The sequence below is a fragment of the Tursiops truncatus genome, chromosome 1 (genome assembly GCF_011762595.2).
Source record: "Tursiops truncatus isolate mTurTru1 chromosome 1, mTurTru1.mat.Y, whole genome shotgun sequence".
NCBI classification, from domain to species: Eukaryota; Metazoa; Chordata; class Mammalia; order Artiodactyla; family Delphinidae; genus Tursiops; species Tursiops truncatus.
In genome coordinates, this window is record NC_047034.1 from 147273628 (window position 1) to 147288132 (window position 14505).

The 14505-nt window shown below is 43.6% G+C and overlaps 1 protein-coding gene across 2 annotated transcripts in view; it reads right to left on the minus strand.

Moving 5' to 3' along the window:
* The window catches only part of KIF2C (kinesin family member 2C), an 18307-nt gene extending 11394 nt beyond the window's left edge, over nucleotides 1-6913 (minus strand). For both annotated transcript variants that reach the window (XM_004328294.4, XM_004328293.4), the window contains exons 1-5: nucleotides 6758-6913; nucleotides 5808-5902; nucleotides 3218-3319; nucleotides 3002-3050; nucleotides 713-835 (exon numbers count right to left, since the gene is read on the minus strand). In XM_004328294.4, the coding sequence (XP_004328342.2) occupies nucleotides 713-835; nucleotides 3002-3050; nucleotides 3218-3319; nucleotides 5808-5902; nucleotides 6758-6824 (436 nt within the window). In that variant the 5' untranslated portion in view covers nucleotides 6825-6913. The remainder of the gene's footprint in view (nucleotides 1-712; nucleotides 836-3001; nucleotides 3051-3217; nucleotides 3320-5807; nucleotides 5903-6757) is intronic.
* Between the last annotated feature and the right edge of the window lie 7592 nt (nucleotides 6914-14505).

Sequence of the window (14505 nt, forward strand, 5' to 3'; positions counted from 1 at the left end):
CTGGTCAGGAAGATCCCACATGTTGCGGAGCAACTAAAGCCCGTGCACCACAACTACTGAGCCTGCGCTCTAGAGCCTGTGAGCCACAACTACTGAAGCCCGCGAGCCACAACTACTGAGCCTGCGAGCCACAACTACTGAAGCCAGCGCTCCTAGAGCCCGTGCTCCAAAACAAGAGAAGCCACCACAGTGAGAAGCTTGCGCACCGCAACGAAGAGTAACCCCCACTTGCTGCAACTAGAGAAAGCCTGCGTGCAGCAACAAAGACCCAGTGCAGCCAAAAATAAATTAAAAAAAAAAGTTTTAAAAACTCCATTTATATAAAGTCAAAAAAAAGAGAAAAAGTTAATTTATGCGATCTGAAGTCAGGACGTAGGTACCCTTGGGGGCTTAGGAACTGGGAGGGGGCCTGAGGGGGACTTTTGGGGGTGCTGGTAATGCTCTGTTTGATCTGGGTGTCAGTTAAATGAGTGTGTTCACTTTGTGAACTATGTAGTCAATGATAGGTTTACTCTTCTGTATATATATTATGTTTAAATAAAGTTTAAAAAGTAAAGTGAGATGATTTCCAGATAAGGGAGCAGTGGGGCAGGAGCAGAACAATACAAAAGCCAGAGAGTGTAGGAATCCTAGGATATTCTAGAACAGGTTCAGGGCGATGTGTGAGGACCACTCCAGGGCCTCAAACAGGGAGAACAGATTCATTACTCACTGGGAACTGAAAACTGCTTGCGGGAATTTGCAGATGCAGGAAGTTCCACCTCCATATCATTCTCCTGAGTGGTGACGCGAACCTCTGGGACAGTGGACATGCGAGTGGAGCGGCCTCGGAGACCTGAAGGACCAAGGGCAGAAGCCGATCAGTGCAGCATGATCAGGAGAGCCAACAGGCATAATAGAAGGGCCGTCGGGGGTAACCCTCCAAGATTCTATACAGGAAAGGAGCCCACCAACTCCCCATTCCTTCCACCCAAGGAAAGGAAAAATTACAAAGGCCAACTACTAGTGACCCCAAAACTAATTTGTTACGTTCTGCAATCTGAGAGCTCCTGAGGGCTCCCACAGAGCATCTGTCTTGAGTAAATGGAGGGACCTACAGACAATCTGAAATCATTTCTGGAGACATAGACCTAATCCCTGAAAAAAAGCATTCTTAACCTTAGCAACAGCACCTACCATTCTACAATCTTCCCATACCGCGAAACATCATGAGGTAAGTATCAGTATTCCCAACTAATGGAAGATGACATTAAGGCACAGAAAAATTAAGCAACTTGCCCAATGCCACTCAACTAGTAAGCGTCAGAACCGGGATGTGAACCCAAGACTGCCAGATTCCAGTCTGGGCTTTTTCCACTGCTCCAAGATATTTTACAGAGCCAGGCCTGGGCCACATCTTTAGAAACCATGGGATCAGCTACATGAATTTTCTGGAATCTTAAAAGAATGCTTAACTGAGAGAAACAATTGAGTTATACTTTAATTCTTGCCAATTTCTACCCATCTATATAGTTTCTCTCCATAAGAAAGAAATAATGCACCTATAAATAAAAGAAGTAGTGAATTTGGAAATAAAACACTTGTGTCATATAAGTAAATATCAACTTGTACTGAATTTGAGTTTCCTAAATTTGGGCTGATCTGATGGCTCTATATAATCCCTATTTTTCATAAAGAGCATGAATTATTATAATTTTCCTATTTCTCAAAAGATCTATAATCTTGTGTTTCATTTCTACTGTTCAATATCATGCACATTCATTAAGGTTTTTTTTCCATTAAAAGGAGCGGTGGCAGTATCCTTTCGTGTCATGCACGTGGAGTGGGATGGCTGCCATCCCCATCTCTCTTGCAGGCCCTTACGGTGGTATAGCCTGCAAGAGAGGGCCAGCAACACACCAGTCATGCCCAGCTGAAGCTCAAAACTGCACCACCTTTCACCTTGGGCCCCCGGGAACCTGAAGCTCCAGGCATGTCGTTTCTGGGCCCAAGGTGGCTGTGTTATGTCAAGGCAGTGATACCCCCTGGACTGGGACAGGCTGTGAGGTATAGCTGGTTCTGGGTTATAAGCTGGATTATTTGGGCAGTTTGTGCCTATAGCCACCATCACAGATGACTGTAGTCAAAGTAGGTTTATGCTGACTCCTTCTGCAGAGAAAGCCCAACCTTCTGTTGGAGTTCGAGGCATTGCTATTATCTGTCCAATCTCACCCCACCCCCAGATCACCACAGCACTGCCAACTCTACTTCTAAATGGCCCTGACCTAGCTTTTCTCACAGCCTGCCCACCACCTCACTCCAAGGCATGTTGTTCCCCCAAGGAGAGAAAACAAGCCCACAATGGCTGATTACTGCTCTGGATTCCACAGGCCAGTCAGCAAATTTCCCAAATGCACCAAGTCCCTGAGAGGTTGGCCTAAGTAAGAGCTGTAGGTTGAACTGTTGAATTCTTTCTCTTCTTTTCTTTTTTTTAAACTGCTTTAGAGGTATGATTGACATATAAACAGCTGTAGATATTTAATGTGTACAATTTGATGGGTTTGGAGGTAGGTATACACCCATGAAACCATTATCACAATCAATGCGATAAACCTACTCATCACCTCCAAAAGTTTCCTCCTGCTCCCTTTGTTTTGTATTTTGTTTTTTCCTTTTGTGGTAAGAACACTTAACATAAGATCTACCCTCACAGTAAATTTCTAAGTGTACAATACAGTATTATTAATCATAGGCCCTATGTTGTACATTAAATCTCCAGAACTTCTTTATCTTGCATAACTGAAACTCTGTACCCTTTGACCAACACCTCTCCATTTCTTCCTCCCTGTAGGTTAGATTCTTCCTCACTGAGGAAGATGCTTGGAAGACAGGGCAGGACTCAGCCCACACAAAAGCCACCTGCTAAACTGGAGCAATGAGTCTACTTCACAGCTTCCTGAGCTCCAAGAACATCATTCCTGGCACAAACCCCAGGACAGTGAACCAGTAGAAATCCATTTACCTTCCTTTGGAGCGGGAATTTTGGAGCTGACTGATCTGCGCTTTTGTTTCTGAAAAACAAAACAAACCACCACAATATATGGCTCTTATCAATTCTCAAGGGCCTATCCTGGGCCCATGTGCTGTGCTAAAGAACTAAGCAGCCCCAGAAAACAAACCAGCAAAGAGCCAACAAGCCAAATGGGGCACTGGCTGCAGTCAGGTGACAGGCACCTACCTGAACCGTTACATTCTCCTGCAGGGGCAGATTGTCCTTTGGGTGTAAAGGAAGAAGCTGTAAGATTTCTGGGTTTATTGCAGCCACATCATCAAAATCAATCTGCAAGGAGCAAGTAAAAGCTTCTGTGAACAACATAGCTTGTTCAATCCAATTGCATCTCTGCAGTCAAGGCTACCCCTAGATTCAGACTTTATAAACTTTAAGTTCCACCAAGTACTAATAGCTATAAACAAATATTTATTCCCTAGTCGTGTTTTACCATCTAGATGGATATTGCTTTCTGATTCCAAGCCAATGGTAGCTGTCAGTGATGAGAATGAGGTGAAGAGGAAGGCAGACAGGCAGGCAAACAGTCAGGAAGTCCACAGCAGATCTAGGCCACTCGGCTCCCCTACTGCTCTGTGGGGCAGTGGGGTCCTACTGGGCACAGCCCCCTGAGCACCCCTTGCTGCCTGACACCAAGGAGGAAACAAGTTCTAACTGCCCACTGATAGTCAAATGGAGGGCCCTTCAGGATCTTATGGGCAGGGACCAGTTCCTGAGAACTGCTACCTAATCCTAAATCTACCTACATTTTCTACTGGGTCCAGAAACTTCAGGCCCAGAAACTTCTTCCCCAGTCTTAGTGTCCTGCTCAGGCCTTCCCTACTTCCTGCTCATGCCTGCAATAAGGTCACAATTCTAGGTTTACATCACCAGAGTCCTGAAACCCTCTGGGGACAACTCAAACGTCACAGCAGGTTCAAACACACCTAAATAGTACCAACTTGATTATTTCTGTTTCAAAATGTGAAAGAGCTGAAGCATGTACTCCAGGGTGAGAGCTTCACCTCCTACATATGCAACCTTTATGTATTAATCAGCTATTCAAACACTTATTAGGCATGAGTAAAGCTGTAGGGGGAAGGTATTCAAAAATGAATTAAGACATGTATCGCCCTTGCTTTCAGTGAGCTCATATGCTAGTGGGAGACAGAAGCCATGTGCACAAAGGGCTAGAAACCAAAGCAGTATGGGATAGACGAGGAGGACAGAACCACCAAATGCAAAAGCTGGCGAGTACTTCAGTAGCCAGGCTTCTATCCACTTTTCTTGGACAGCTACAGACCCTTACCCTCCCCCACTCCCCTGATTCCAATCCCTAAACTACGGAGAGCATAAACAACACAGGAGACCAAAGTTCTGACATTAACTGATCCTCACTTTGATGATTCAGGAGGAAGGAATAAGAGTGAGAGTGTGAAGGCAGCGAGACACTAGGCAGGATCATAGAGTGGGGAACTGCCCCATTTGCCCTGGCACTACTTTGGAAGGAGTGTGTAGTATAAAGAAAAAAAGTTGATTGGGATCAGATCTTAAAAAGGCTTTAATTCCTCACTAAGAAGTTTGGACTTTATTCCAAAGGCAATATTTAAGCTGGAGTGAGACCCAATAAGAGCTGTATTTCTAAACGAACAACAAAAACAAAAATAAGTCACACGGAACTGCTAATAGATGGTTGAAAGGAATTTTAGGAAGCTCTTGATTCAAGGACAGATAATGTAAAGAATTCAGTTCTTCTATTTCTCAGATATACCACCTAAATATATGCATACCTACCATAAGGCACGATACTAAGCAAGCCCTTTACATGTGTTATCTGTTAAGCTCCACAGAAGAGGGTCCAGGTCTGTCTTATTCACTTCTGTATCCCCAGTACCAAACACACTGGCTGGCATTTTGGAACCAGTACAAATGGATTTGTTGAATAAGTCCTCAAAACAACCCAAAATAAGTAAATATTATCATCCTCATTTTAGAAATGAGGAAGTTGAATTTTTAAGAGGGACAGAAATGTGCCTGAGAACACATTAAGTAGTGGCAGAGCCAGACTCTAGAATCCAGGTTTTCATACTCTTAGCTTGGTGACCTCTTCACCACACCACAATGCCTCTAAAACATAAATATCTTAGGCACATCCCTCCTCTTCTCAAAATCCTTCCAAGGCTCCTACTGCCTACAGAATAAAATCTTAAACAACTTACTGCCAGAGACAAAGACCCTCTAGTTTCCTTTTTTAGCCTTTTTGCTGCTGCCAAGCATCCTTGGCCTTCCTCAATGCCCGGAGCCAGCTTCTTTACCAGTCCCCATGAGGGCCATCTCACTGTTTCTGTTAAGCTTTCTGGCCCCCACAAGCCCAGCTCATCCTCAGTGAGTTTCCACCTCTGAGCTGCTCTAGCATTATTCATCTGTAGTTGCCTTCTATTATTTGGTGTTTCAGAAACATACTTTTGTCTCCCCAACTAGATTATCAATTTTGCTCCCCAAATCAATATCATAGGTAGTGTGCACTCAGAGCTAGCTTGGGTGAGCAAGGTTTTAGAATTCTGTGCAGTTTACTTTCTAGAAACACAACAGAAACTGTTGATTGCTTCAATTTAGAACAGGCCTGCCTAAATAAAATCCCAATGCATTCAAAGAGGACCATATTTAAGATTAGGGAGGACAAGTCGACATCAAAAACAAGGCTGACACAAGTTCTATTTCCACACACATCTTTTAGGTAGGAAGGTGTTAAATGTGGTACAGGCATACTCATAGAACCTACCTCTTTGCCCTTTGTGGCTCCTCCTTCTGTCCATTCCACCGAAACGCAGGATTTCTCCAAGTTCACAGTCCTTACATTGGCACTGTGAATTAAGCCTATAGTATGAAAAGATCAGAGTTACCCATCTTTTTCACTTTTAGGATCCCACAGAGACTCTTAATGTAGAGTTGGCCTGAAGGAAGGGACAGTTGACTTTCTTTCTAACCCCAGGAGACAAACCTCCTGGCACTTCACCCTTGGAATATCCCACAGTGAGGTAGGCAAGGAACAGTTCTTAAAACTGAGCTGCAGAGGATAAGGACTCATCCCTACTCAAAAGAGAGCCTACTGTGGGGTGAAGGTATGTTTGGGCCGGGGAATCACTCTAGTGCTTAGGTGAGCAGTTCCTCAACACAGCACTGAGGCTCTAGCGCCCTCAGGTTTCCCTATCTCACTCCTGACCTTTACGTCAGACCATTCTAGTGATATGGGTATTAGACCTGCCAGAGGTGAGGTAGCTGCTCAACTAAAAAAGAGAGGGCAGGATTGCAAGCTCCTGAAGAGCAGGGATCTCGTCTCTCTCGTTACCCTGAATCCCAGTATCTGACATACTGCAAGTGCACAGCGTTTATGGGAGAACAGAGGGGCCAGAAAGCCGAGGTCCCTGCAAGAGCAGGGCAGTTGCAGGGGCGAACTTTGGAGGGGAAATGAATCCAGCAACCCTGACGTCCCAGAGAGGTCCAGTGACACAAAGGAGCTCCGCTCATTCCTGGAGGACGGGGAGGGGACCCACCGCCAGTGCAGAGGCCCCTGGCCCTGGTAGAGAAGACTGACTGCCAGTGCGGAGACCTAGACCTGGGGGGTGGAGGGGAATCCCCAATAGTGATTCAGGGCCTGCTGTTTGGGGAGGGGAGGTAATCTCTGCCGTCTCAGCCCACGGGTTCCCTTGGCCTCAGGACCCCGCCCCTCACCATTACTGCGTTGTATCTTGATGGCGAGACCGGGAAACAGGCGAGCCTGAAGAAGCGACGAGTCCATGGGTAGGCAGGAGCTCCGGGAAGAGAAACGCGAAATGCCAGAAAACCACCACTCTACCAACACTGCGAAGTCTTAACGCCGCGTAAACCGCCGAAGTTTAAATCCCGCGCGCCGGCGTCCCTAAACGTCATCACGCTGTCGCCGGCCTCTCTTCCGCCAATCAGCGGCGCCCTGCGGAGCCTGTTGGGATACGTAGTCTCCGGGGGGGGGGGGCGCGCCTTCCGGGGCATGGGACCGCCCACTCGTCAGACCACAGCGGAGAACGCAGGGCTTGCAGAGAGATTCGGGAGCCGTCGCGGCCGGAGGGGACAGATTACAGGCATTCAGAGGGTTGCAGTACTGCTGGGGTTCCCTAAACTGAGAAACCTCAAGATGGTGTCTCAGAGGGAGGGCTCACGGGTCCTACAGTCATGGGTTCGAATCCGAACTTCTTTAGTTGCCTGCTCAGTGACCTCGGACAAGTTACAAACCTTCCCTCTTCACGCAGTGGGGAGCATGTTTCCTCCCTCGCGGAATTACTGCTAAGTTTCAACGAGGGGCTATCATTTACAGTGAATGGAAGACCAGATTCACTAGCTTTTTATCGAGTGTCTACCACGTGGTAGGCATGGTGCAAGGCGCTGGAGATAGCAATAATGAAAGCGACACGTAGTTCTTGCCCTCGAACTAACATTTCTAACGTGAACAGGGGACAAAAAGAAGAAAATTACAAGTAAATTACGATATGTAGTAAGTGCTCTGAGGGAAACTGAGACCTGGAATACAGAAAAATGGAGGAACCTACTTTAGATAAAATAGTCAGGGGAGAAATCTTTGAAGTGATACTTAACCTGACTCTAGAGAACAAGGAGGAATGTCAAAATGAAGGGCAGGGAGGTGGAGAGGCTTCCAGACTAAGATCTGAGAATGATATATGCAAAGGCCCTGAGGTGGGACAGAACTTGATCTTGAAGAACTGAAAGAAGCCTGTATGGATAGAAGGCAATAGGTGAGGGGGAGAAGAATGAGATCAACTTAGCATCTTGTATCCCATAGTAATATTATAATTTTGGCTTTTGTCCTAATGAGAAATCATTGAAGAATTTTGAGCAGAGGAGTGACAAGATCTGAATTACATTTGATTTTATGTTTATTGGGCTTGCTGCTGTGTGGAGAACTGATTTGAAGGGGGCAGGACTGGAAGTGAGGTGACCTAGTAGGCAAGAGATTATACCGGCCTAGCCTGGGGTCGTGATACTGGAAATGTAGCTAAGAGGATGGATTAAAGGTGTACCTTATTTGGGAGGTGGAAAGGTGGAGTGAATGGGTCTTGCTGATGGGTTTGTGAAAGGATTTCAGTCTAAAATGAAACAGGAGGATCTGAAATGGAGAATCTCACAAAGGTACCCTCCAAAGAATGGAACTTAGAGACTGATTTCCCATAATTGCCTGGTTTACAGAAAACAGACTTATTTCCTAACCAATGAACATCCACCAAGAATTACTCCCCATCCTCAAGCCAATTAACTTAATACTTTAGGACTCTGGTCAGACTTGCTTCTGGTCCATAAACACAGCTCTGCCCAAACCCTCAACGGACTTGCTTGTATCTTGCTACAGCATATGTTTCTCAAATTGCAACTCAATTTCTGGTAGTTCGAGCTTGCCTTGGTTTGCCTCTGTTTAGGTTGACAGGTTGGATACGTGGGTGAAGGAGAAGGGATAATCATGGATGACTGCTGGTTTCTGGCTAGAGCAACTGGGTGGGTGGTGGACTATTTCTTGAAATAGGAGAGTGGGGTTATGAAGGAAACAGTTTGGGGGGGTAGGTCAAAAGCTTCACTTTGGTCATGTTGAGTCCGAGGTATATACAAGACTTCAGAGTGGAGGTGTCAGGTTAGCAGTTGGATACACAAATTAGGAGCTCAGGGAGAGATCCAGGCCAGAGATAGAGATTTGGCAGTCATTTTAGGTAGATGTATTTAGAGTCCTGGAACTAAATGAGATCTCCTAGGGAGAGAGTATAGATGGAGATGAGAAGAACCATCATGGAGCCATGGGGCATACCAGCATTTTGAGGGAGTGCAGAGGAGGAGCAAAGGAGGTGAGATTAGGGCGGTTTGAAGGGATGAGGAAAACCAGGGAGTAGAAGTAGAGGAAGGAATGAAGGAGGAAGTAACTCTGGAGAACTGCAGTAAGGATGGGCAAGATGAGGACATGGAAGTATCCTTTAAATTTGCTAGCACCTAAGTCATTGGTGACCTTGAGCAGTCTTGGTAAAGTATTGAAGATGAAAGTCAGAGTAGAGAGAGAAGTGGGATATTGTTTACAGATACATACATATGCGATAAAAGAATAAAGATATGCTTGGGAATGATAAACACTAAGATTCAAGAGAGCAGTTGCCTCTGGCAGAGAGAGTAAAGTGGTAGGAGAGGGGTACTTCAACAAAATAGAATTTTGTTTTTTAACATGAATCATGTGTATACATGATGTTCATTATGTTATTTTCTGTGCCTCCCGAGTTAGGAGGGCAATATAAATTCAGACCCTTCGCTACCTTTTTTGCTTTTTCCACCTGTGGGTCCAAGTAGTTGCAAACTTCCTTGCTGCTTCCCAAGGCCCTTGGGGCACTTGGGGTTTTGCAGGGGGCATTGCCAGTTCCTCAACCTTGGTCAGATCTAGTGAATTTCTCCTGGCCCTGAATGGGTGATAAAACTCCAGCCCTCATAACTTGTTTCTGATTCCAATACCCTCCTGTTATAGGAACCTGAAGTCAAGGAATTAACACCGAGTGGTCCAAAAACAGTAAAACCTATAGGAAACTCAGAGTCTCCAAAGTCGAGAATTCCTTTTGTGCCAAAAATGAAGAGAGTAGTCAGAGCAGCAAGGGGAACTGACCCAGAAGAGTCCCATGGTCTGAGAATAATGAAACCTCTAGGACTTTTGGAAACACAAAGCCATTAAATTGGGGACACTTACGTGTGCCAGGGACTCCAACATATTACCATGTACATATCACCACAATAGAGAGAAAAAAAGCCCTCCCTTCCTTGAACTGGTAATAGAACAATCAGAGTCTATAAAATTGGTATGCTTTACATCAAAAAAATAGCAAGTTAAAAAAAATCATTGTGAAAGGATAGAACAATATGTTTACAAAAAAGACATATATGAAAAAAACAAAAACTAGAAACACTTTAAAAGTACAGCCACTGAAATAAAAAAACCTCTGGAACTGTACTACAGTTCCCAATTAATTAAATGATTCAGTGGATGCTAGGTGAAAGGTTACTGAGTACAGGATGTTTGTATGGTGCCAGAGTATTGCTCCACAGATTATTTGTTAACAATTTGTAAAGGGAAAGCACACCTTTATATGAAAAAAAGTGGCAGTCACCATTATAGCCAAGTGATCAAACAGTATCACCAGTAGTGAGGCACCCTGACATTAAGTGTCTCCTGATAGGATACAAGATGAAGTACACAGCATCATCTAAGAGATAATGATGCCAAAAATGTGTAAGTTAAATCCAGTCCAGCCTCTAGACTTAGGTTTTATTCATTATTTTTTTCTGAACTACTTGATAGTTGTGTTAAAAAAACACAATTTAACCGAATAAATTTGAAGATCTAATTGGCAATTAGACTGGTGACTCATGAATCGGGCAGCATTCCATTTAGCAACTAGGAGGGTGCTCTAAGTGGTTGTATAAAATGGAAGGTTTTTATAGGAAGGAGGGTGGGGCAAGGGAGCTATTAGCAAAAGAGAAGAAAGGATTATTTTTAGGCCAGGACATCTTTTTGTGGGGGAAGGGACAGCAAGGGTTTTATTATACAGATTGACTCTTCTTTCTCTGGGGAACAAAGAGGGCCCATTTGGCAGATTACCTCATTGGTGCTGACTAGAAAATTCCAGACTAAGTGATTAAGATTACATTTCCAATGAAGGTTGAAACTGCCATAGGTTAGGTATTAAATCTAGGATTGGTGTCATGGGCTTTAGCACAAGTGACACCATTTTGGGCCTGTGGTTTTTCTCTTTAACCGTTGCAAACATCATGACTCTTTAGCTCTAAGTATTTCAACATGCATCTCCCAAGAATAAGACCATTCTCCCACATAATTACAGTATCATTATTATACTTAAAAAATTGAAAATAATTCCCTAAAGTCTTTTATATCTAGAAATGAGATTTGTTTTAAAATTATTCAATACTCCAGTGGGCCAGCGGTGAGGGATGGGGAGACAGGAAATAACTGTGGCCATGAATTGATGATAGTAGATGCAGTCTAATGGAAAATGGTGTCTTTGTACTTAACGTTTATTTGTTTGAAAATTTTTTTTAAAGATTTATTTTTTTTTTTGCTCTGGACCATTTTTAAAGTCTTTATTGAATTTGTTACAATATTGCTTCTGTTTTCTGTTTTGGTTTTTTGACCACGATGCATGTGGGATTCTAGCTCCGCAACCAGGGATCGAACTCAAACCCCCACCCCCTGCATTGGAAGGCGAAGTCTCAACCACTGGACTGAAGAGGGGTTAAGGATTTGAGAAAATATAGAGTGAAAACCGAGAAATCCATGAGAAGACGGAAGGTAGTTGGGGGCCAGTTGTGGGGAGACTGTGACTGTAGCCAGAGTTGAAGGGCGTCAGATGCCTTGAGATGGGGGTAAGACTGAGGGAGAGCTATTTCAGTTGTGCTCACCTGTGCCTCTCCCCTCCTCACCCCCACTCCTCAGGACCCTGGGTGGATCATTACCTGCCCCATTGCCTCATGAGGCTGTAAACCCAGCACTCCAGCCTGACTAGGTAGGGCTAGACCAGTAGACCTTAAACATTACCTCCCCACCTGCTTCATATCCTAGGGTCTGGGCCTTAGCCTTCCCCTAAATTCACTGACACGCCTAAAATAATAGGAACTCAAAGGGAAACATTTGCAATGAAAGAAAAACAACAAACAGAGAAACCTATATTAGATGAAGCTGAGTTAATAGACCTGGTCAAGTTTAAAATAAGTATAATAAATATCCCCAAAATATAAGGGAGGATATTGTTAACCTAAGGTAGGAACAAACAAGAAGAATCAGTTGGAAATACTGGGAATGAAAAATTTAATAGTTGAAATCCATACGTGGATTGAATAGCAGAATGGTTACAGGCAAAATGAAATGGTGAGCAATAAGATTAGGGTGAGGATTCTTCCAAATGGCATCAGGAAGGGATAAAGAAAACAAGAAAGATAGAAAACAAATGAGCTAGTTGTTTGTGACCCACACTGTTGGTGACTAATCCTACAGCCATTCTCAGCCCCCTTCTCCCTTACTTATCTCCACATTGGAGATCAAAAAAGAAGGGGCTGAAATGAGGATCATTTGCTTGTAATATGTCCTCCCCCTTTTTTCTTGCCTTGGACACGGATGTTTTGTCAGGAGCTGTGACAGCTGTCTTGCGATCATGAGGTAGGTTATAGTCATCAGATCAAAAAAATTCAGCACACTCAGGACAGCCAAGTAGGAAGACAGGAAGAGCCCAAGAAGGTTCTTGGTGGCTGAACAGTTGAACTAATGCCAGCAACCACCTACAATCCAACTCCTTGCTATGTAACTACAAACAAAAGAAAATAAAAACCCACTTGTTTATTTTTTAAAAATATTCATTTATTTATTTGGCTGTGCTGGGTCCTAGTTGTGGCATGTGGGATCTTTTTATTTGCGGCATGCGAACTCTTAGTTGAAGCATGTGGGATCTAGTTCCCTGATCAGGGATCAAACCCGGGCCCATTGAATTAGGAGCATGGAGTCTTAGCCACTGGACCACCAGGGAAGTCCCCCAAATTGTTTATTTAAGCCACCATTATTCATGTTTTCTTTAATCAACAACTGAAAACATACCTAACTAAAATATTCCTAACTGATGCTTTGTTCAATAATTTGAAAAAGAACTACAAAGTTGAGATTCAAAGAAATGAGAGGGGAAAAGGTAGAAATCAGTGAAAAAGAGATTTAAAAGAAGTATTTTAGGACTTCCCTGGTGGCCCAGTGGTTAAGAATCCACCTGCCAATGCAGGGGATATGGGTTCAAGCCCTGGTCGGGCAAGATCCCACATGCCGTGGAGCAACTCAGCCCGTGCGCCACAACTACTGAGCCTGCACTCTAGAGTCCGCGAGCCACAACTACTGAGCCTGTGCACCTAGAGGCTGTGCTCTGCAACAAGAGAAACCCGTGCACCACAACAAAGAGTAGCCCCCACTCTCCACAACTAGAGAAAGCCAAAAATAAATACATAAATAAATTAAAAAAAAAAGAAACTACATGAAATAGTAGAAGAAAACATGAGTGTATTTTTCTTAATAATCCGTGTGTGAAGAAAGCCTTTTGAACTATAACTCAAAATCCAGAAGAGATAAAAGATTTATAAATTTGACTCCATTAAAAAACACCTGCTTGGCAAAATGAAAACCTGAGAGAATATTAACAACTTAACGATACATGGCAGATAAAGAACTAATGTCCTTAACACACAGAGAGCTCTTTAAAATAAAGGGAACTTTTCCTTTCTGTGATGCATGGCTGAAAGATGGCAATGCAGTTTTCCGAGAAAAATTGAGGGGAAAGAGCAAACATAAAAATGGACAAAATATATAAACAGAAAATACACACACAAAAGATACAAAAATGTGGGGCTTCCCTGGTGGCACAGTGGTTGAGAGTCTGCCTGCCGACGCAGGGGACACGGGTTTGTGCCCCGGTCCGGGAAGATCCCACATGCCGCGGAACGGCTGGGCCCGTGAGCCATGGCCGCTGAGCATGCGCGTCCAGAGCCTGTGCTCTGCAACGGGAGAGGCCGCGACAGTAAGAAGCCCGTGTACCGCAAAAAAAAAAAAAAGATACAAAAATGAAAAATATACTCAACTTCACTTATAAAAAAGAGAAATGCAACTTAAAACTACACTGAGATACCATTTTTCACCATTTAGATAGGTAGAAATTTTAAAACTTTACAATATCCTGTTGACAAAGCTGTGGGGAAACAGACACCCTCATATGTTGCTGGAGGGAGCACACTTGGAAACAAACTATAGAATTTGGCAGTATTTAACTAAACTACATGTGAATTTAGACTTTGACTCAACAATTCACTTCTGAGAATTTACCCCAAAATACACACTTAGAAATATGAAAAAACATATGCACAAAGCTATTAGTTCAGTATTATCTGTAATAGCAAAATTCTGTAAACAACTGAAATTCCCACCTATAGGGACTGACCGAATAAATTATAGTATGTCCACACAATGCAGTACTGTGCAGCCACAAAAGAATGAGGGAGATCTCTATAAACTGACGTTGCTTGATTTCCAGGGTGTATTAAGTGAAATAAGTAAAGTGTATGTTACCTTTTGTTAAAGGAAATAAAATATGTGTGATAATAATGATGATAATGGGTTTTTTTTTCTTCAGAAAGAAACACGTAAACATAAACCAGAAACTAATGAACACAGGGGAACACAGGGTGGAGGGGATGGGGTGGAGAGGATAAGGCCAAAAGTGAGACTTCTCTTGAGTCTATGTATTTATTTATATATTTATTTGTTAAAATTTTAGGCTGCATTGGGTCTTCATTGATGCATGTGGGATTTCTCTAGTTCCGGCGGGCGGGGAATACTCTTATTGCATGGCCCAGGCTTCTCATTGCGG